Genomic DNA, 23,337 nt, shown 5'->3' on the forward strand with positions numbered 1-23,337 from the left:
TCTAATTTTATCTCAAAACTATGATCATAATTCTAAATTGGTCCCAAACTTTTAAACATTCCAAATTCATCCCCAAACTATTACCCTCATTCTATATTGATCCCAAAACTTTTGAATTCTCTATTTTCATCCCTAAACTTTTGAATGATTAAGGGGAATGTTATTGGAATGTTCAAATCTTTAGGGACCAAATTAGAATGAGAGTCATAGTTTGAGTATGAAATTGGGATGTTCAAAAGTTTAAGGAAAAATTATAATGTGAGTCATAATTTGAGAATGAAATTGGAAGTTTAAAAGTTTAATGATCAATTTAGAATGAGAGTTCTAATTTGAGGATGTATGATATAATTAACTCAAATAATAATTATCCCTTTAATCGAACAAATATATTTTATCGATTGGTCAAACTATTCATCTTTAATTTCTTATATTCCCTTAAATAATGATTTTAGACTAAAAGCATTTTTATTCCTTCCCTGAAATCTTTTTTTTTCTCTTTTTAGATAAAATTAAAATTAAAATTTATTAAAAATATAATTATTTCTTTAACTACTAAATTCAATTATTATGGCATGTTTTACAAATTACAACAGGTGGGAAAGTTGACCGCATTTACAGAGGTAAAATGTTGTAAATTCATAAAAAAGACTAAAAGAGGGGTTTCCTTCTTCGTCAGCAGCTTTGAAATAAGACCTAACGAGTCGTCAACTTCGAGTCGGTTGACTCAGTTGAAGAGCAACTTCTGCACTACAATTTCAGCGAGCCGGAAAACAAAAGTATGGAAGCTGCGCCCGACGGAGACGAATCATCGGGGAGCATTGAAACCCTAAACTCATTTTACTCCGAATATCTGAGCAACCGATTCTCCTCTTTGTTTTATTCTTTTCCGTCAAATTTTCTCGAGAAAATCTCAAATCTGTCTCGCCAAACGCTTCTTCCTATCTCTACTAAACGCAGAGATGGTTTCCCTCTCCCTTTGCCTTCCAGCTCAGTCGACTCCACTCGGTACACGATCTTCACCTCTCTCTTTTTTCCCATTTTCATTCATTTTTTAATTAATAGAAATGAATTTTGATTTTGATTTTTTTTCTCATCCAGGACGACACCAGTGGCATCGAGAATTTATGAAGTTTTAAATGATATAATGGATCGCTTCATTTTGAATTTGCATAAAATTCAAGAGAATTTGCAATTTTGGCTAGCTATAGCTGAGGTAATGCACTTTGACTTAGTTTGATTTTTAAGTTTTTTTGGTTAATAAAATTTCTGAATTTACTTGTTAGATATGCAGTTTTTCTTAATGCAGCTTTGTCTATAACATATTAATCATAGAAAAATAAAATCATTATTCAGTTCTTACTAAATATTGTTTTCCATTTTTATTCACCGTTCGCAATGGCGATAACTGTTTGTTTTCCATTTCTAGCCCATTAGTGCACTACCTCGGGCCAACAATCATATGCCTCACTGTACTGTTTGAATCAGTTTTTGTTTTCTTATCAGCCTTTAACTGCCTGAGCACATCTACTTCCAGAAATGAAATAACTCTAGCAAAAGCATCCTGTTGATACTGAAGAGTATATTTCTTGTTTGTGCGATTTAGTGTGTATCCTAATTTTCTTGAAATTTTTTAGAGATCTAATGCAAGGAAAGTTTACTTCATGATTTTCGAGAGAGGGCCACAATCTTTTGTTAATGGATCAGTTCAACTCATGCGTGAAGCTTTCACTGAAGGATTGGCAATGCAAAACCTTTCCCATTCTGCATCTGTGTACATCTCTGAAAGGATTGCCGTCTTATCTTCACTAAGGTGTTCACTTGCTGCTTTTCTGGCTCAGGTTTGTTCCATCTTATTCTGGTTCTGTACTGTCATGATACATGTTAACCTTGATAAGGAAGCCTGTAATCTGCTGACACACTTCACAAACGTATCCTTTTTTTCTCACTCAAAAGTCAAACCTCCAAAACCCATAGATAGACTTGACACTAGGAATGTAGTAGTGAAGCATGATAACTGTAAATATTAGCATTGTTTTTTTTTTGTCAGACATGAATTATCAAGGATTCATTGCTTGTTTTCTTGAATAGTTTTATGTAGATGTTGACAAATGTGGAGAGGAGTTGGTAAAAGATCCAGAGAAGTCATTTCCCTCAATAGCATGCACTCTTAATAGCTTATTTTCTAAGTTGGAGGCATCAATTGGCCATCTTCATACGCTGCGTCAGGTATATATTTCTATATGGAGCATTTCAGACTTGCTGCTATGATTAGCTTGCTAAGAACTTGTATGTCCCAATTTTCATGTAAACACTATGCAGAGCGGTTCTTCCGTTGATGAAACCTATTCCTTTGCTCTACTATTTGAAAGATTGCCAGAACTCAATCGGGAAGAGTCTCAATGGTCAAATTCTGAAATTAATGATTCTATCAACTTGGTTTGTCAGAATCTACAGGAACTGGACTCTTACTTAGCTTTCATGGTAATGATCCTTTTATCTTTAGTCCTTGTCATAATAAAACTGACATTTTTTATTAACCATTGACTGGCTTGTTTGTTGACGATTCTTGCATTTGATCTTCAATATAGTTTTGGATTTGTTGCTTATTTTCATACCTTGCTCTTAGGTAGCTAAACACCAAAAACCAAGTAAAGCAACTCGTTACTGGATTCGGTATACCTGTGGTGCTGTTGGCCTTTCAGTTTGTTCTTTCTGGCTCCTACGACATAGTCGTCTGATGGGAAGTTCTGACATAGACAATTGGATTCATGAAGCAAGGGAGTCTACAGTTAGCTTCTTTAATGACCATGTTGAGCAACCGGTACGCTGCATTGTGCTAATCTGATTGCTCAGTTGTTTTTACTTCTCCTCCTGAAAATCTTGAATTGGCCATTTTTATGAATGCTTGAGAATGCAGCAACCGATTTCATTGATGTTAAACTCAATTTATCTTCAGCTTTTGGCAATTAGAGATGAACTTTTGGATACATTTAAGAAAAGACAGAAAGGTGTGATGGATATGCAGGAAATGCACTTGACTTCAAATTCTCTCCACAGGTTAAATTCTTTCTGCCGATTTGTATTCATGAATAAGATTAGTAGCAAGGGCATTGTTAGATGTGATTTCTTTGGTCCCTTTCTTTTTTTACATCTATGAATGAAGTATATGCCTATGTGAAACTACATGGTTCTGAGTTCTAGGCAGCTAGATTATTTAGAATTAAGATAAAATTCTTTTAATATATCTAACGGGCCTAACCATGTTACTAGAAGTAAAATTGGGTGCGGCTGAAGTTTAAGGATAAAGAAGGGCTAGTGTGTAGCTCAAAGACCAATGGGCCTCCATATGTAAAAAAACGATGGGTACTCATCACTCTAATCTTTGCTTGAGATATCAAAAACAAAGGAAGTTGGATTCTAGGTTGTTTGAAGTTTGTTTTATTTGGCTTTAAATTACTATTTGATCTCCTTTTTTCTATGGTGATTGGATGTAATGAAGTTCTTTTCATTCAAGGGTAATTGCTATATTATTGAAAGCCATAGCTGCTTCCATGGTTTGCAGAATGTTATTGGCATTCAGTGAGGAAACCAAAGGTACAAAATTCCCAGAGAGTGCATCAGATCAGGAAATGCTTGAGATTGTTATGTTAAGGTGCGACTTTCTTTCTAATATTATGGTAGCACTAGTCATGTTTGCACTTAATGACTTATGATGCACACCTTACGTGTAAAATTTGAACTTACACTTTACGTGTAAAATTTGAACTTGTTCTTTTGTTCGGTATTTTACCTTTATGAAAGCTTCAGGCACAAAGTTGCTTTAGATAAAAAACACAAGTAATAATAAGTTTTATAGATGCAAATACATAAGAAATCTAGGATTCTCGATTTCATGCTTTTCTGTTCATACTTGGACAATATTTCAGAATAAGTATGTTCCTTTGATTGCTAATCTGATATATTGCTTTTACTGAATTGCCATGCTGTGCTGTATATCTCTTAAGTGTGCCAAAATTCTTCTTTGAGAGACTCTAATTCATTGGGATTTATAAGATATGAAAAGGAACTTATGCATCCTATCCAGAATCTTCTCCATGGAGAGCTTGCTCGCTCTGCTCATCCAGGTAATGCTTGTTTTTACGACACAGTTGCTGCCTTTTGTTCTGGTTGCATAACCTTATGCTTTTCCAGTGCAGGTTCAGAAGTTGAAACTGGATGTTGAGATGTATGTTCAACACCATCTTTTTCCTACCTACATAGTTGCATTCTAGTTTATTTCAATTCTCAATGTTCTTACTTCTTAAGGTGCTCATTGAACTAGGGCAATGCTTGAACTGGATCAGATTCTCAGAGCAAATGAAATCAACTTTGCAATCCTAGCTGCCTTGCCAGCATTCTTTCTGTCTCTTGGTCTGATTGTAGCCGTGCGTGCATGGTTTAGACAGGTTTGAACACTTTCAAGCTATACAATATGTTACCCAATTAATTTTCTTTAGTGAATTCTGTTTGCTGATGACTACTTGAAGAGACAAGATGCTAGGTTAGTGATGGCACTGTGTAGATGGTTATACAAGTTTGTATTGCTACACTATCAATTCAACCTTGAACTTGTAGCATATATATATACGCCTTCTAAATGGTTCTGTCTCTTGGTTTGATCGTGGTCGTGCTTGCATGGTCTAGACAGGTTTGAACACTATACAAATTTATATTGCCACGCTTTCAATTCAACCTTGAACCTCCAGCATATAAATGCCTTTGAAGTTTAGTGTATTTGACTGTCGGTTTCTTTGTCTAGAGTGACCAAAGCTAAAGTTCCATCAAAGAGCATTTCCACGGCGTTCCATTAAACAAATTCTTCTTTCTTTTGTGTTTCTCATGCACTTGATTATCTGGTTTTGTTATTGTATTCAGGACACTAAAGCAGAAGGCAGGGGGAGAATTGCTCGTATCCAAAGGAGGCTACTTATTGTGGAGGTTGAGAAAACAATTTTGCAGTACCAGATTTACCTTGACCAAGGGATGGTAAGAACCTCACTTTCGGTTTGGGGCTTGGATGCTCCTGATTAATTTCTCTTTTCCCCTCATCCTCATAGGCTTCATTTTTTTTATTTAACATCATTTGAAAAGCAAAGGGCCTCGATCAAATTTAGATTCTGGCTTAGCCATTTTCAAGATCTTGACTTTATTTGCATTCTCAACCGAGACCAAGTTATAACTAGCTTTAATGGCCTTGAGGTAAGGTTGGAGATCGAGTCAATTGGAAGCATCTTTCTCTGTTGTCATTGGCTCCTAGTTTTTATTTTGTTTTTTTTTCTTTCTGAAAGCATCTTTGCCCTCCATCCTTTTCCCATTGATCCCTCTCTAATAATCAGTATATCATCTGTTAGCCGGTGTGATTTAATGTGCTCGATATTTGTGCATTTGTGTTTCCATAGGTTAGGCACCAAGAACGAAGCTTGATCTGTTAGAAGAACCTTTATTTGGTTCAAAAGCTCTATGTACTTTTACTTTACTGCATTTGGTCTCTCTGGTGACAGATTACAGTACCTCTGATCTGCAACTCTTTCTGAAATTCCTTTTGCTTTGACTCGATGATGCACATCACTAGCTCTTACCACATCTATGATCCAAAGGGTGAAAAAAGATGTAACATATTAATGCTCTCTTTCGCAGGAAAACGATTCCCAATGCATGTTCGGGCTGTTGATTTATTGTCTAGATCGCTTATAATTCTGTCAGAAGACATGCAGAGGCAGCTGGTGAATGGCAGTGGTTAGTTGATTCATCTATTTCTCAAATGATTTGAAAGTTAAAACTGCTTTGCCGTCTTGTACTCTCGTTTCAGCTTTTCTGTTGTAGAATGATGAAGTTGAACCAAAGATAGCAACTAACAGATAATATAACTGTGATGAACAGCTTGAAACAGGATATAATTGATTTGGGAAAGCCTGGTCTTCAAACTTCTCACAAGCTAATTGTGACGGCACGAATGGAACGCTTGTACGACTGTTTGCTTCCTTCCCAAAAACGTCAATAGATCTTTACCTTTTGTCCAAAGGGCTAATGCAAAACTTCCTTGGCCTTCTTGAATTGTCGTCGGTTCAAATTTTGTAGGGCATTGCTTCATTTTGGTAAACGGCTAAGGTTTGGTGCGAATTTTCGCTATGTTACTCGGATTCAGATGTGAATGTCATAATCAAATATATGTTCAACATGGGTATGCCAGTTTTTAGGTCACGTCTTAATGCCCATGTGTGAATGTGTCTAAAATGGTCCCGAACACGAAGACCACTCTTTTTTTAATGAATTTTTGTGGGGTGGGCAAGTTATTCAAGTGAAACGTTATTTGAATCGAGTTTTTATTTGAAAATTCGCGATCAAATAAATTCTTAAAATTGAATTATCGTTTGAAAGTTTTATAGTCAAATATTAGAAGTTCGTGAATTTTAAAACTAAAGTTCAATTGAGATAATGTGGGGATTTATTTGATAATCGTCTGCACTAATAAAAATGTATATAAATAAATTATACAGGTCAAGTGGTAGGAAGATTGATGTTTTCTGGTTTAGTTTTGGATTTGGATATTGTAAACGAAGAAAGTAAGTGTTAAAAGAAATTTGCTCTTTGATTAGGGTCTGAGTTAACTCGGCTGTTTTTTAGTATGTTTTTGGATTTGAATATATAAAATTTTAATTTATCATTAGATTTGAGTACTATCATTTCAAAAGATATCTTGTATTTAAAGGTATTTATCATGAAATAAGTTCTTCTTCTTCTTCTTCTTCTTTTAATATTTGACTTCGTGTTAAGCGGGTAACGTGACCTTTGGAGGAGTCTACAATTATAAAAGAACAAAGCTTTCTATTATTGAAGTCTATGCCAAGGAAACAACTTCCAAAATTCAAACCCTAAATTTTAAGTTAATATTGTATAATATAAATCATAGTATAAACTCTGACGGTGGTGTAAAAACAATTAAAACGAGATAAATATAGGAATAGTTTTTGAATATTCTGAGGAGATTATAAGGGGAAATCATTTCTGCTCAGCCAAAGAGATGATTTCGGTAGCTCCAACTTTCTTCCTCAAGTTGGTAGTTAACTTGACAGCATCGAATCCCTCTCCAATCACCACCACCTTGTCTCTCATTACCTTCTAATCCAACAAAGTTCCCCTGTTTATTCATTTCATAATCCGTGTTACGAAATTCGAGTCATAAACCCTAACGACGCGAAATAAAATAGTAGAGAACGTATGCATATCACTTACCCTCTTGTTTGCAGCCACCTTGAGTGCCTGGGTCCTGCATTTTTGGCACTTCATGCTCACTCTCAACCACTTTTTGCTGCGTATTAAACACGAGGGTCGGATACGTTCGAATAAATAATTCCTTGCTAAACCAAAAATTAAAAAAAAAAAGGTATTTACCTTCATATTGTTGCTTCTTCTTGAATGGAGAGGATATGAAACTCAGCAGCTGAGAAGGAACAATGAGTTTAGATACAATAATTCCTCGTTTATATAGTGAAATGCCGTGACTTGATCCTCAAGTTTCCTTAAATTTCTGCTGTAGAATTGGAAGAAGAAAAAAAATGAAGTATTGAAGAAGTTTCATGTCATTTTCTGGGATTCTTCTGTTCACAACCATAATCTACGTTAGTCTTAAAAGTCTAGACCCAGTCATTCCATCAATTTTTCAAACCAAAAGTAACATATTCATGATGATTTAAGGGGAAAATTTTAGGCATGATATTAAAATTAGTCCCCCGACATTTATCAAGATGGTCATTTTGGCCCCTATTCCTTTTTTTTTTGGGAGTATTTTGACCCCCGATGTTTCATTTTAGGGAAAAAAATGCCCTTAACATCTGAGAAAATTGTCATTTTGACCCTAAATTCTCTTTTTTTTTTGTGTGTGAAAATTTTTGGCCTTTAATATTTTATTTTAAGGTAAAAAAACCCCATTTGGAGCATTAATCGTGTGTTAACAGACAATTTTCATCTATATATTTTTGCCCCAAAATGAAAGGTTGGGTTCAAAATACTCCCGAAAAAAGAATAAGGACAAAAATGACCGTTTTAATAAATATGGGGGTGGGGCTAATTTTAGTTTTACGCCAAAATTTTACTTGTTTTTATTGAAACCGGTTAATAGGGGGGGAAATATGTTATTAGAGTTTGTGACTTCGATTCTATTTGGATTAGCTTGGATAGAGTTATTATGTCCGTAAAACAATAGTGAAATCATCCATTACCGCACAACTAGTGATGCTGAATTACGAAAACTCTTAATTACGAAACGATATGTGACACTACAATCATTTTATTCATGCTGTACAAGTTATGATACATTTGTATGTCTATCATCCATTCGTACTATACTTTATTATATTACTTCAGTCCAAAACTTTATTTTATTTTATAAACAATATCTCAAATTACGAAGCTCATAATAAGGGAATGGTGAATTACAAATAAAGGTTTAATAGTATTGGACATTATCTAAACAGAAAGAAGATAAATACTACAATGTTAATAAATATGTATATATATATATATATTGTGGAAAATTATTGTTAAAATGTACCCATTTCACACACTAGTCCATGTCAATGCATAGGGATTTTGTGGAACAACATGCCATGGACAGCTGGGAAGACTACAGGGTTATATTAAGTCAACTTTCAGGTCTCCTTGTTAAACATATTTAAAATTTGACTTCACTTACCATTCATTGTATCGGTGCAGTTTCTATACAATTTCTTTATTAATGCAACCACATGTTAGTTGATCGAATTTTATTCAGAATTTGTACGAAGAGAACTTAGCCTTCTCCGTTTAAAACATTAAATATAAACACCTAACATTCCTTACAAGACCTAACACTTGGTCTCCTAGATCAATAATAAAATTTAGGATAAACTATACTTTAATACCTAAACCTTTTTTTATAATTATACCCAACGTTTAGTTTGGTATTCGCCGTTAAAAAACTTAACAAATTACTAACTTTATATGTTTCATTTTTTCATAATAACATAACATTACCTTACGGTGACACGTTAACATCAATGTTAAATTTTTATGGTAGAATATCAAAATGAAACATAAACTAAACATTGAAATGAATGATTTTGAAGAAAAATAAAGTTTAGGTACTAAAATAAAACAAAAGTAATAGCTTAGGTACTAAACTTGTAGTTTACCCTAAAATATAAAAAAAATGAAAAAAAGAGGCAAAACTGGGCTTAAGTCTGTGTATATATTATCATCCGGTAGTCAATGAAAGATACATAGGGTTGAGTTCAAGAAACAAAAAAAGTTATTTAGAAAGCAACTAAAATGGGAGCAGCAGAGGACAATACACTGGCCTTTCCTTTCAACTCGCCAACATATCACATTTTACAAGCAATCCAGCAGTTCCTGAGAAGTATGTCTCGAAAGCAAAAACAAGATGTCGGTCGCTAGTCGATGACCGAAAAGGCATTTTCTCGAGCAATTCGCGGGATGCAGCTTTCGCTCATTTCTCTTTTCTAGCCAAAGATTCTGCCTTATACTCGCTTCCGGCAGAGACGACAAAACCTGCCCCGACCTATAAGAAGCACAATGTGATCACCATGGATACGGATACTAAATGGTACGAATAACAATTTGACACTTTAAGTGTGTGCGAAGTTTACGGAAGAGCTTTCGAGAATTACTTGGCAATCTTTCAAAACAACGCGGTCTTGAAGCTGTACATTGCTACAAACAACAGAACCCTGGATTATACAGCCATCGCCAATAGTGACATGATTCATTACAACTGAATTGACAACCTGCATATGCAATGAAAGAAATTTTCAAGTTACAACAGGAAACAATTACCAAAGCTCGAAACGGTTAATTTTCATAAATGAAGAAACCGCAAGAAGCAAGTTTTACACACTCTCAGGTACTTTCTGCTTTACCTTAGTTAAGGTAAGAGAAATCATCATACCTTCACATGGGAACGTATCCGGCAGTGACGGCCAATGACAGACCGTTTTACTTGGCATTTGTCACCGACTTCCGAACCTTCACCCAGCATGCAGTGCGGCCCCTAATCTATAGAAAGATTTATAAAGCATTGATATTATCCAACTGATTTTAGAAAATTCTAACAGTATGTGTGGATGAAGTAGGCTCACAGTAGTTTTGGTTCCAAGCTTTGGTGGACCTATGTTATAATTGGGATCTGATGAGGTGCCACTTAGCAGATGATCCGCCTCACCAGTAACCTGAAACATTAGTAAGAGAAACAAGCCAACCAGACAGACATAAAACGTGGACTAAAAACACAAAATGGCAAACAAGAAAAAGCATAAATGTGAAATACAACTCACATCTCGATTGATGTCCATAAATGCTTGAATGTAATTCAAGCGCACACAATAACTGCTGCTACTTGCAATATAAGCACAGCATTTATGGGTTTTCCGATTAGGGGTAGAACCATCAGGATTCTCAGAACTGTGGTCATGAAAGCTTGGGATAGATGCATTGGCAAGGATTCGAGAGACAAATACTTGATTGTTCTGGGAAGTAACCTTCTCATTGCCATTTTCTTCTCCTTGCGGAGTCCTAGTTGATAAGGCCTCTGATTTCTGGTAATTATAAAAGAATCGGAACAAATGAGATTATTCTGGTCCACGTGTAGCTTTGGAATATTTGGACATTTAGTGATACTAACCAGCTGGCTCCGGACAAGATAAGGAAGTACATCCTCTTTCAAGCTTTGAAATGTATCCTTTAGGTCTAAAACTTCTTGCAGGATAGACCTGAGTGGAAATGCAACGAGGAATTATAACAAAAAAAAGGGGACCCCTGATCTCTAAGCAAGTAGGGATGGGGATGTCAAGTGGAGGGTACCAACCTCTTGAATGCATACATATGAGCATCCATCAGATCCGATCGAATTTCCATCTATATAAAATACAAAACAAAAATGAGGTTGACAAAAGAATATCTCAAATTTTAAGCCAATTGATGATCAAAAGGCAAAAGAGATAATATATGCATATACACACACATAGAGAGCAAGGGACGAGATATACATATGTACATAGAAAAAGAGTTATAAAGACAATAGATTTTACAAAATAATATATATATATACTTCAACCTTCACTTTTTAAATTTTTTGCCAAAAAGAATATTAGTAGCTTTAAATTAACAATCGAGCCTCAGACTTGTGTGTTGCAGCTCACAATGCCATCAGTAATCAATTTCATTATACTGGGCATCCATTGTCATTTGTTGGAGAGAGTGGTATAAGTACAGATTGATGGAAAGCAATATCTGGCCAACTGCACGGAGAATGCGCTTTGGAAGTCTAGCATCTTTCTCAATTTCAGCTCCTATAAAGCATTACAAGATTATATGCAAGGATCCAATAGAAGTAGCACACTGAATAGGAGAATGGAAAGCTAACCTGTTGCTATGTGTAATAAAAACTGTTTGCCAGGGTCCAGTCCGATGATGTTGTATCGTCCTAATTTCTTGGCTTTATCTTTTCCACCGGAGGATCCAGACTCTAGAGGTCCACTGACAGGAATAGAGCAAAGCGTTGCAGTCACTGCTGCATCATGTCGCCTGTGGGTGGCAGCAACTGCACCAGGAGGAACATCAGATACAAGATCACCACTCACAACCTGCATGGTGAATAAGCCACCATAAAGAAATTACTCCGTCAGGACTGAAACACTATTAACGAAACAAAATCTAACCAAAATATCTTTTGCGTGAGGTGATGTGAGAGTGCACGAATTGCTCCAGCTGTCCAATGTCCTCGGGGACTGCAGCAATCTGCAAAGTAAAAAAAGAGGAACTAATTTGTAGTCCTCATGAGAAAGGTTTATTTTCATTTTATTACTTTAACTTGTCCATTGTCTCCGAGTAGATGAAGCAAAAAAAATGCTACTCTAGTTCATTTTCATTACCTCAAATTCTTCAATAATTAAAATATAATTATACAAAAAATATATTATTTTTTTATATTCATATATTCCCATCATATTTATTATATGTGTTTGATTGTATTTAATATTATATTATTATAAAAAAAATAAACATAAATAAATATTGAAATGTTTAAAAACAATAAATTATTAAAATTTGAATTCAATATCCTAATTTAATTTTGAAAAAATAAAATTAAATTTGAGAACAACTATAGAACATCAATCTTCTTTGGAGGCTACATTGCCCAATGTTTCCAAATTAGTCCAACTTCATAGTTCAGTACATCTATTAGACGATTAATAAAAAAAACTCGAATTGGATCGAAGTCGATAATCGATACGGAAAAGAGTCCATAAGCTTAAAAGTGATTGCATGAACCAGCTGAATTAATCTCGGAATTTGATCGATTGTCTTTAATTAGCTTAGCTAGTGCTAGTATCAGCTGCTTCTTCCACCTTGACCTTGGCTTTGCAACAACCCTTATTATCATGTGCCTCGGTCTCAACCTTCCTTCGGCAAGATCCGCCATCCTTACTGAGTTCCGACCTACGCTCGAGAAATTCTGCATTCTCCTTCCAGACTTCTCCGTTAGAATAAACCTCCTTCTTCCAAATCGGAACAGATGCCTTCAACTCGTCGATCAAGAACTTGCATGCATCTAAAGCATCAGCACGATGAGTAGCCGATACTGCAACAAACACACTTGTCTCTCCTACAGGAACCGTGCCTAACCGGTGGACAACCGCAATAGAACGGAGATCCCAGGATGATCTAGCAGAGTAACAGATAGACTTGAGGTTACGAATAGCCATCGGTACGTATGCTTCGTATCTTAGTTCAACCACTGTTTTCCCTTCAAAAGTGTCGCGCGTTGTGCCGGAGAACGTGGCTATGGCACCAGCTTCTGGGACACTGACATAGTTTATGTACTTGGCAAGGTCGATCTTATTCTCATCTAAGATTTCAACAAGAGTTCTCTCCTCGGAATTCATTGCTGTTTTCGGAGCTTTTGTGGTTTAAACGGGTCTTTGTTCGGCACAGGAGTTAACGGAGCCCAGAATACAGTCTAGACACCAAGACAACATAATGTCAAGCACAATCAATAGACCAAACTAATCTACAAAACAAATCTAAATTAATCCAAGAAGGAACAAGATCATAAGTGACTAACAACATAACAACTTGATTCTACCAGGTCCAGATTAATAGACGACGGACACCTATATCGGACATGGGTTGAGGGTTTCATCCTCAACACAAATGAAATAATTTAGGGGGAAAACAGGTATTATTAGACATATATTCATATCAGATGCTCATCTTAATCTGAAAATATAAATCGCAATTCGCCACTCCTAAAACAACGTAATAAGATATAGTCTTCTACTGTTTTAGCATGGACAAAATCATAAGTGAACTAACAACATATACAGCTTGATTCTACCAGGTTCGGATTAATAGACGGCCGAGTATCATGCCGGACACCTCTATCGGACGGGGATTGAGGGTCTCCTCCTCAACATAAATGAAACAATTTACGGGGGGAAAAGCATGCATTCTTAGACATATATTCATATCAGATGTTCATCTTAATCCGAAAATGTAAATTGCAATTTGTCACCTATAAACCAACGTGATTCGATAGAGTAGTCTTCTACTGTTTTGTTTAGCATGAACAAAATATAATTAATTGGAATGTATTTCCGAAATTTATATTCGTATAAATATGATTTTGCCAATAGAATCATTAGTTTTACTAAATCGCTAGGGTTCCTCAATCGGAAACGAAAATTGCCGCGGAAGCAGCGATTTCCGATCACAAACAAAGGCTTAGGTGAGGGGAAAGTAATGAAGTAGTGGGATTCTTCAAAATTCCAAAAAAAATCGCCACAGTAATTAAACACAAGTAATTCATTTGTCAAAACAAGAACTAAACCAAATCCCTAAAAGAAAAGGGGGAAAAGGGTCAACAGAGTAGCCAAAGAAACATATCAAACAATGGAAAATTCAGCTCCAGCAAATTTCAGAAAGGAAGAAGAGAGAAAAACCAATAACTGAGACGATTAAAAACAAAGTCCAAAAGGAAAGCATAGTTCAGATTACCTCGAGAAGGAGTGGGAAGATTAGCTGTTGCTCATGAGCGAAAGTAAACGATAAAGAGAGAGAGAGAGACAAAACAGATATAACAAAATCAAGGAGAAGACAAAAGGCAAAAAACAGAAGATTTAAATCCGTGATAATTAAGGGTAAATTACGTCTCATCATTCAACTTTCTTCTAATATTCTATTTTGATCGCTTAAGTTTAAATATTTTTAATTTAATCATTTAATTTGTGAATCGCTAATACTTTGACCACTCTACCTTAATTAATGACATTATGACATGGTAATTTACACCAATATGATGCCATTTTGAATCTTTATAAAAAAAAATTTAAATTTAGACCAAAACAATATCATTTTAAATCTTTATAAAAATTATTTTCCCTTTGTTCTTCAATTTTTCATTTTTCTTTCTTCTTTCTCTCTTTATCTTTCTCAATTTGAACTGAACTCTATTTCGACCAACGTTCGAATCACCACCAACCACCGTTTGGAGGTCAATGAGTCCTAAAATTTCTAATTAAACTAGTCTTGTTCTTCTGAACATGAATTTAATATTAGTTTAACCGAAAAATACTCTAAACTTCACGAATATGCTGCTCAAAAACTTTAATCTATTAAATTACCACAGTTCGATATCATTTTCGACCAACAATAGTACCATTCAACTCATCTTTTTTTCATATACAAGTATTTCGGTTTAAGAGACGGTTTAACTTTTGACTCTCTTTTATCGATCTCAATATTTGACATTCAAATCACTACAATTTTAAAATAAATTATTCTCCTTATGGATGTCCATCTTATCTTTTCATCTTAGGGATTCTCCATTTAACCATTAGAGCGTTGATGTGATAAGGATGTATAGATTCGAGTGAAATATAGGGCGGGGGGGGGGAAACAATCTAAAAAATTTGAGTTTAAGGGTATGTTTGTTTAGCTGTAATTGGTTTTTCAGAAAATGAATTACTGAAATTTGAATTACTGGAATTTGAATTACTGGAAAATGAATTACTGGAATTTGAATTCTGGAAAATGAATTACATTTCTGTAAAATGAATTACATTTCTGTAAAATGAATTACATTTCTGGAAAATGAATTACATTTCTGGAAAACATCTGGAAAACGTTTCATGATGTTTGGAAGATGTTATTTAAACATTTTTTCGGTATATTTTAGTGAAATAAAATTTTATAAATTATTAATTATTTATTAAAGTAATAGTACTATTATATTTTAAAATATAATTAGTATATTTTAATATCTTTACTAAAATATTATTGAATATATAAATAATATTTCATTATTAAATATATAATTTTTTTATTTATATTATTATAATATAATTGATTATTTTATAATATTAAAATATAATATTATATTATATAAATATTAATAAATATATTTTAAATATTTTAATAATTAATATTTGATGAAAATGATATTAAAATATTTTATTAATATTAAATTCATAAAATAAAATTATTTTGAGTATTTTTGCTTTGAAGTGAAAAGTTTGGAAAATGACTTACGGAAATGAATCCGTAAGTCATTTTTACAGAAAAAACACAAAGGAAATTCTGTTACTAGGAAAATGAATTACATTCCGGAAAACGAATTACGTGAAACAAACACGGGAAAACGTTTTCCGGAAAACGAATTACGTGAAACAAACACGGGAAAACATTTTCCGGAAAACGAATTACGTGAAACAAACACGGGAATTCGGGGAAAACCAATCCGTAATTCCAATTACGGAAAACAAACAGACCCTAATTTTGAGTTTAACAAAATTTCTTCAAGGCCACTTCTTAAAAGTCTTGAAGTAACAAAATGAGATCAACCACTAAATTAACAACAAACACAGACACTTAGGGTCTGTTTGTTTAGCTGTAATTGGTTTTCCAGAAAATGAATTACTGGAATTTGAATTACTGGAAAATGAATTACTGGAATTTGAATTCTGAAAAATGAATTACATTTCTGTAAAATGAATTACATTTCTGGAAAATGAATTACATTTCTGTAAAATGAATTACATTTCTGTAAAATGAATTACATTTCTGGAAAATGAATTACATTTCTGGAAAACATCTGAAAAACGTTTCATGATGTTTGGAAGATGTTATTAAATATTTTTCGATATATTTTAGTGAAATAAAATTTATAAATTATTAATTATTTATTAAAGTAATAGTACTATATTATATTTTAAAATATTAATTAGTATATTTTAATATCTTTACTAAAATATTATTGAAATATATAAATAATATTATTCATTATTAAATATATAAATTTTTTATTATATATTATTATAATATAATTGATTATTTTATATAATATTATATTATTATAAATATTAATAAATATATTTAAATATTTAATAATTAATATTTTGATGAAAATGATATTAAAATATTTATTAATATTAAATTCATAAATAAAATTTTGAGTATTTTTGCTTTGAAGTGAAAAGTTTGGAAAATGACTTACGGAAAATGAATTCGTAAGTCATTTTACAGAAAACACAAAGGAAATTCTGTTATTAGGAAAATGAATTACATTCCGAAAAACGAATTACGTTAAACAAACACGGGAAAACGTTTTCCGGAAAACGAATTACGTGAAACAAACACGGGAAAACATTTTCCGGAAAACGAATTACGTGAAACAAACACGGGAATTCGGGGAAAACCAATCCGTAATTCCAATTACGGAAAACAAACAGACCCTTAACTTCAATTCATTCTTCTAATTAGCTCATTGATATAGTTCTCGCGGTTTCCGGCATCTCCGCCCTCAACGTAGTGGTTTCTCTTCTTCTTCAAACCGCCCAATGGCGCCTTCAGCTGGAAGGGCCAAAGGAAGTTGTTGGCCTCCTTAAAATGAGGTCCCACTGTCATGATCTCATGGATGAGATCTTCGACACAGATGATGCCGAATTTGCCAAGAGCCTGCAATCAGTACGAAAAAACAAGGATGCTCAAGAAACATTTGGCACCAAAAATGTAACCTGGTAAATGGAAACATATATAGACCTGCTCAACGATTGCATTGTCAGTCAAAGCAATTCTCTGATTCTTCAACTTCCCGTAACCTCTTTTGTAAATCAATTCCCTCACACTCTTGAGATTAGGGTATCTAAAAGAATATACCGATGAGAAATAAGACATGGTGAGTACGTATAAAAACTAGAATAAGGGAAAGCAAGGAAATGGGGAGAGCAAATTATACCCGTAAGTCACGTAAGGTTCAACAAGGTGAAGCATGTTCATTGTCGCCTTGTTTACTTTAAGGAAAACACCATTGAAGATCTGTGCATTTTGTGAAGAGCAAACATGACATTTTAGGTTCAGATAAGAAGCTATGCAAATCGATATTATGTTCACAATCAATAAGAAGCTACCACCACCTGTATTACTCAAGCTCAGCTGTGTTTCAAACACGGATAAGTCCATTTTCCCCCAATATTTTTCAGTCAATGGACAATCATGCTTTCATGCACACAACATACAAACAGGGAAAGTGGAAATCGAATATCATAACCAATATTACTCTTAGTTTAGGAAAAAGATTTGGTAAACTACCTGTCTCAATCGCAAGAGCTGCAAGATCTTTCTTGTCCTCGGGTGCATGGCATTGATACTGAAAAACATGAATTTACAACATGTCACTATTTAGAACTTATATTCGGAAAAAAAAATGTCACATTCAACACATACCACGAATTCGAACGATGAACAAAAGATTGGCTTCTGGATCAACATAGAATCCTCCTTTCAGCTTGGCCTCCCGCTTCAATTGAATCAACTCTTTCTCCTGAGAGTTGCAAGGAGCACAATATGATTCAGACGCTTGCAATATTTGATTAAAAAAAGTCTACATGAATGCAAACAGAAAACATCATGTTTACCTGAGCCTCGTACTCCTTTGCATATTGCTTGGCCCTATTGAAAATCAGTTGCGGTTCTCAACTTTCTTCTTCTTCGCGGCCTCAAGCTCCTGCTTCTTGACAAGCTCCCATTCTTCATTTCTCTTCTGCTTCTTCAAGAGTGATTCGGGAACCACTGCCTTAGCTTCCCTCACCCATCTCTGGTCAAAATTATATCAACCAAAACCAATCAAAAACAAGTCTTAAACATTTAACCAATGTCACCGGACTCGTCATCTCTATTAAAATATTTCAGTCCAACAAATCCAAACATGTATAATAGTTATGATCCTACAACATAATGAAAATTCGAGCATAATCCCAGAACTTACGTACTCGTATTCAACACTTATCCTATTTTGATTCAACACATAATTGAACATGAAAACATACAAGAATCTCCAATATACTAAAAACTAGAGTAAACTTCCAGCTGATCCATACACGTATTACACTTACCCGAATACAGTCTTAGAAGAATATTAACACAGAACAGAGGTACAGTGAAACGTGTTATACCCGTAAAGCTTATTACTGAACAAAACCCAGAAATCTAAGAAGAAAATACAGATTTTTGCAAGAAAGGGCGTGCGGTAGTACTTACATCTTCGTGAACTGTGGAAGATAGAAGGCGGCTAGCTGGGAATTGAATTTTAGGGTTTGAGCAAGAATCAAACAAATTTATGGATTCCCTGCGGGTTTTAGGGATGGGTTTGGACTATTGGAACTAAATATGATAAATCCGGTCCAATATAAAATTTACGGCCCAATTTCTTTGTTTAAATAATTTTTTTATCCATTTTTTGTTGGGTAAAGTACATAAATAGTCCCCGACTATAAGATACTATTTTGTTGAGTCTTCTGACTATTAAAAGTTACAAAATGATCCTCCAATTATAAGGAGTTACTTTGTTGAGTCCCTTGATAAAAGTTATAAAACGATCACCCGACTATTCATTATGTTCCAAACTCGTCATCTTCTTTCAAAAAATAAACATACGTCTGAGTTGGACGTCAACATGCTGATAAGATATGATAGTCTTTTAAGATTATGAGATTAGATTTTATCATATCTCAATTAGCAAGTTAAATTTCAGCTTAAACTGTCGTTAATTTTTTAACGAAAAATGATGCATTTAGAACATAATGAATAATATAGTGATCATTTTGTAACTTTTAATAGTAGAAGAACTCAACAAACAACTTCTTATATCAAAAATCATTTTATAACTTTAATAATTAAATGACTTAACAAAACTGTATCTTATAATCGAGATATCATTTATTATTATTTATTTAACCATATGCAAAGAAAGTTTTTGGATTTGACGCTTTCAATTTTGTGAAGGAATGTGTCATTTTAGATTTGCATCTTTTCAAATTCTAGAAAGCTTTTTTTAAAAAGGTATATCTTTGCGGATTGTCTCAGGAAAAGCGGGTTAATATACGGCGTTACCGGATACATTATAATATATTTAAAAAATTCGGTTTAACGCTACCTGAAATCGAATAATAATGTTGTCGGTGGAAATCATGAAGAAAATATTAAAAAATTTGGCAACCGGCAAACTTAATTTGTCGGTTTGTCGATACAAATGAAAAATGTATCGAGCAATATAACTGGTAAAAATATGATAAACCGGTAAACTGCTACCGAATTTTGAAAGTATCGATAAATTAATAAGTATCGACACTTTTGTAATTTAAAAGAGAAGAAGTTATAGCGCCTATAAAGTGTCGATACTTTATACAAATGTATCGATCCATAACAATATAACATGTAATAATATGACAAAACCGGTGTCATTATGATAAAACCGGTAAACCACTACCGGATATATTGAAAGTGTCGATAAATTAATATAAGTATCGACACTTTTGTAATTTAAAAGAGAAGAAGTTATAGCGCCTAAAAAGTGTCGATACTTTATACAAATGTATCGATCCATAGCAATATAATAGGTAATAATATGACAAAACAGGTCTCGAAATGATAAAACCGGTAAAAAGATATCGGATATATTGAAAGTGTCGATAAATTAATATAAGTATCGACATTTTTGTAATTTAAAAGAGAAGAAGTTATAGCGCCTAAAAAGTGTCGATACTTTATACAAATATATCGATCCATAGCAATATAACATGTAATAATATGACAAAACATGTCTCGAAATGATAAAACCGATAAAAAGCTATCGGATATATTGAAAGTGTCGATAAATTAATATAATTATCGACACTTTTTATATTTAAAAGAGAAGAAGTTATAGCGCCTAAAAAGTGTCGATATTTTATACAAATGAATCGATCCATAGCATTATAACAGGTAATAATATGACAAAACAGGTCTCAAAATGATAAAACCGGTAAAAAGCTATCGGATATATTGAAAATGTCGATAAATTAATATAATTATCGACACTTTTTATATTTAAAAGAGAAGAAGTTATAGCGCCTAAAAAGTATCGATATTTATACAAATGTATCGATCCATAGCAATATAACAGGTAATAATATGACAAAATAGGTCTCGAAATGATAAAATCGGTAAAAAGCTACCGGATATATTGAAAGTGTCGATAAATTAATATAAGTATCGACACTTTCGTAATTTAAAGAGAGAAGAAATTATAGCGCCTAAAAAGTGTCGATACTTTATGAAATGTACCGATCCATAACAATAATAGGTAAAAATATGACAAAACCGGTATCGAAATGACAAAACCGGTAAAGCGCTACCGGTTATGTTGAAAGTGTCGGTACTTTAATAAGTACGCGTAAAAAAGTATCTACACTTTAAAAGAAATAGGTAAATATCCTATCGAAAGTATCGACACTTCACATAAAAGTATCGACACTTAGGTAATTGTATCGATTAAATATAAATAACATATCCGGTGTAAATATAAAGGCATAACTAAATTTCCTCTAAAAATATATAGAGTTTTTGAAATCGAAGCGTAATTGTTGCTGCATTTCAGAAGGCGTTTCTACGTTGAAGTTTTTTTGTTTGTTGTTGCATTTCAAATCGAAAGGTACGTTGTTGAAACCCTAGTTTTTTATTATTACAGTAATTAGGATTTTTATGTGTTATTATTTGGGGTTTTCGAAGTAAAGAAGCATTTGAGACCGATTACATGTAGAAAATGATCTTCTAGGTAGATGATAAATACCGATACTTTTATTTAATATTATAGGTTGTATAAATGTGCCGATACTTAGAGTATTGAGTGTTCCCATTCGTTTGAAGGAAATAGGGAGGTTTTGGGACCGATTATATTATATAATATTATAGGTAGAAAATAAATATGGATACCTGTATATAATATTATAAGTAGAAAATGATTTTTTAGGTTGTATAAATGTGTCGACACTTGTTGTATTGGCCATTCAAATTCTATTGAAGACCAACCGTTTTACCACAAGAGTGGTTATCGATTTTGTATACAAGTATTTGATTTGCGTAAACTGATATATGAAGGAAAAATGAAGTTAATGGGTGGAAAGCTACCAAAGGGTGGATATATGTACTTATAGTAAGTGTCAATTTCTTTTTGTTATTATTGTTGAAATGGTAATTGGATTACAGTATTTAGGAACTTTAAATTGATTACAAATTTTAAATGTTGACAGTATGGACGAATGCAAAAGGATGAAGGAAGATGGCACACACAGCTGTTCAGTATGTAAAATGAAATTGACATTGAGTATTATTTAGTGTTAGTGTATTGATTAAGAAACATTTATGGTTAATATTAGGTGACAAAAAATGTGAGGTCGAAATGGAATTCGATGAGTGATGCTCAAAAGGAACCTTACATCACACAGTCAAGGAATGATAGTAAAGAATACAAAGAACGGAGGAAAGCACATGGAAAGAATGTATTCATTAAACTTGTAAATACGTTGATACAAGATATATAAGAACAATAACATTATATATTGTTAAAAAATGTAGGATGTGTCGACAAGGTGCATCATAAAAAGGGTGTATTCATTAATTGAACATCTTAAAAAGAATGATCATTTGAATGTGTTGAGTGAAATGGGGTTTGGATCATTAAAATGAGTAAAGGATCGACCAATTCGGAGGGAATTGTGTCGATCCTTGATGGAGCAATTTGATGTCAAACAATGTATTGCTAAATATGGCGATTATTCATTCCCTCTGGGGGTATCGACTGCTGCAGCCGTCTTGGGGGTAGAAAACAAAGGCAAAAGTGTTGTAGAAGTCTGTACGAGTAAGAACTGGAAAGCACTTGCCTCCAAATATGGTTTGAATCATAAGGTGACATATGCTGAAGTTGAAGAGGATATCAAAAGCGGATCTTACCGGGGGATGAGCTGAAGGCCTGAGTTATATTGTACCTTGTCGGGATATTTCTTTGTCCAACGGGTGATACGTCAACGAACAAGGACAATATGAAGCTCATTTGCGATGAAGGCTTGAAGGGTAAAAGGGCAGCCAGAGATACCTCAAAGGGTGCATAGTAATCTTAGAGGTAACTGAGTTGAAGAATGTTTTTGGTTTTTTTTATATAAAATGATGGTATAGTTATTATATAAAATGATTAATTTTATTATAAATACAAGTTGCACTGTTCGATTATTGGTCGGGATGTGATAGTTTGTCGGCTTATGAAAGACACGGAGTGGCACGCATCAGTGTATGGGGGAAGGAAGAGGTGGTTAGAGTGATGGCAAAATTGAAGGTGGATAGACCGAGGAAGCTAGAAATGGTAATAAATGAAATTAAATAATATTAAGAATATAATCAATGTCTTAATACAAATTTAATTTTGAAGGTTGTTTTCAAGGACGTAGAGGAGGCAGAGGAGAAGGAAGAAGAGATGGTTGGAGGGGTGGATGATGGTCAGGGGGATTTCAGGGAAAACAGAGTAAATTCGACATTTTGATGTCTGAATTGGCTGATATTAAAAAAATCATTTTTGATATTCATCAAAGACAATCAAGAGTCGAAGAGACACATGAAAGGCATAAGATGGAAGTGGAAGGAAAGATAGATGTATTGGTGAAAAAAGTTGAGGTGTTGAGTGGTGAAGTTAATATGTTGACGGGTGGAAAAATTGATGGAGTTGTCAAGGAGGTTGTGGAAATAAGGAGTGAACTTTTGGGGGTGAATGAGGTGGTTCAGAAAAACTTGGATGAAGGGGGGAAATTGAAGGGTGAAATAAAGTGATGAAGAGCTATGTAGAGAAAAACGATGAACTGAGAAAATTTGAAGAAGAAAGATGGAGGAAGAAGAAAAGATGGAGGAAATGAGGAGAAAGGATGTCACTACACTATACACCGG

General features: G+C 33.8%; 3 protein-coding genes and 2 pseudogenes across 3 annotated transcripts; 1 reads left to right on the forward strand and 4 right to left on the reverse strand.

The window, feature by feature from the left end:
* Window positions 1-703: 703 nt before the first annotated feature.
* LOC120170315 (protein DGS1, mitochondrial-like) lies at window positions 704-6,215 on the forward strand. Its single transcript, XM_039178280.1, is given in 15 exon segments — window positions 704-1,005; window positions 1,099-1,213; window positions 1,635-1,838; window positions 2,089-2,226; window positions 2,320-2,481; window positions 2,627-2,821; window positions 2,957-3,057; window positions 3,563-3,652; window positions 4,054-4,109; window positions 4,180-4,225; window positions 4,322-4,445; window positions 4,915-5,025; window positions 5,677-5,726; window positions 5,728-5,775; window positions 5,920-6,215. Coding segments are annotated over 15 exon segments (1,788 nt in total). The 5' UTR covers window positions 704-778; the 3' UTR covers window positions 6,041-6,215.
* Window positions 6,216-6,917: 702 nt separating this feature from the next.
* Window positions 6,918-9,490, reverse strand: LOC120170400 (annotated as a pseudogene).
* LOC120170401 (translation initiation factor eIF-2B subunit gamma-like) lies at window positions 9,279-11,910 on the reverse strand. Its single transcript, XM_039178338.1, has 11 exons — window positions 11,897-11,910; window positions 11,751-11,829; window positions 11,456-11,675; window positions 11,323-11,381; window positions 10,898-10,947; window positions 10,715-10,802; window positions 10,368-10,628; window positions 10,173-10,262; window positions 9,983-10,084; window positions 9,705-9,821; window positions 9,279-9,595 (listed from the first exon to the last, which is right to left on the reverse strand). Exons 1-11 carry the CDS (start codon window positions 11,908-11,910, stop codon window positions 9,524-9,526), a joined length of 1,152 nt encoding a protein of 383 aa, XP_039034269.1. The 3' UTR covers window positions 9,279-9,523.
* Window positions 11,911-12,196: 286 nt separating this feature from the next.
* On the reverse strand, window positions 12,197-14,176 carry LOC120170314 (molybdopterin synthase catalytic subunit-like). The gene is made up of 2 exons (XM_039178278.1): window positions 14,089-14,176; window positions 12,197-13,051 (listed from the first exon to the last, which is right to left on the reverse strand). The coding sequence occupies exon 2, from the start codon at window positions 12,975-12,977 to the stop codon at window positions 12,408-12,410; it is 570 nt and encodes a 189-aa protein (XP_039034209.1). The 5' UTR covers window positions 12,978-13,051; window positions 14,089-14,176; the 3' UTR covers window positions 12,197-12,407.
* A 1,753-nt stretch (window positions 14,177-15,929) lies between these two features.
* LOC120170402 lies at window positions 15,930-19,044 on the reverse strand (annotated as a pseudogene).
* Between the last annotated feature and the right edge of the window lie 4,293 nt (window positions 19,045-23,337).

The sequence above is a fragment of the Hibiscus syriacus genome, unplaced genomic scaffold, assembly GCF_006381635.1.
Source record: "Hibiscus syriacus cultivar Baekdansim isolate YM2019G1 unplaced genomic scaffold, ASM638163v2 tig00111779_pilon, whole genome shotgun sequence".
Taxonomy (NCBI): Eukaryota; Viridiplantae; Streptophyta; class Magnoliopsida; order Malvales; family Malvaceae; genus Hibiscus; species Hibiscus syriacus.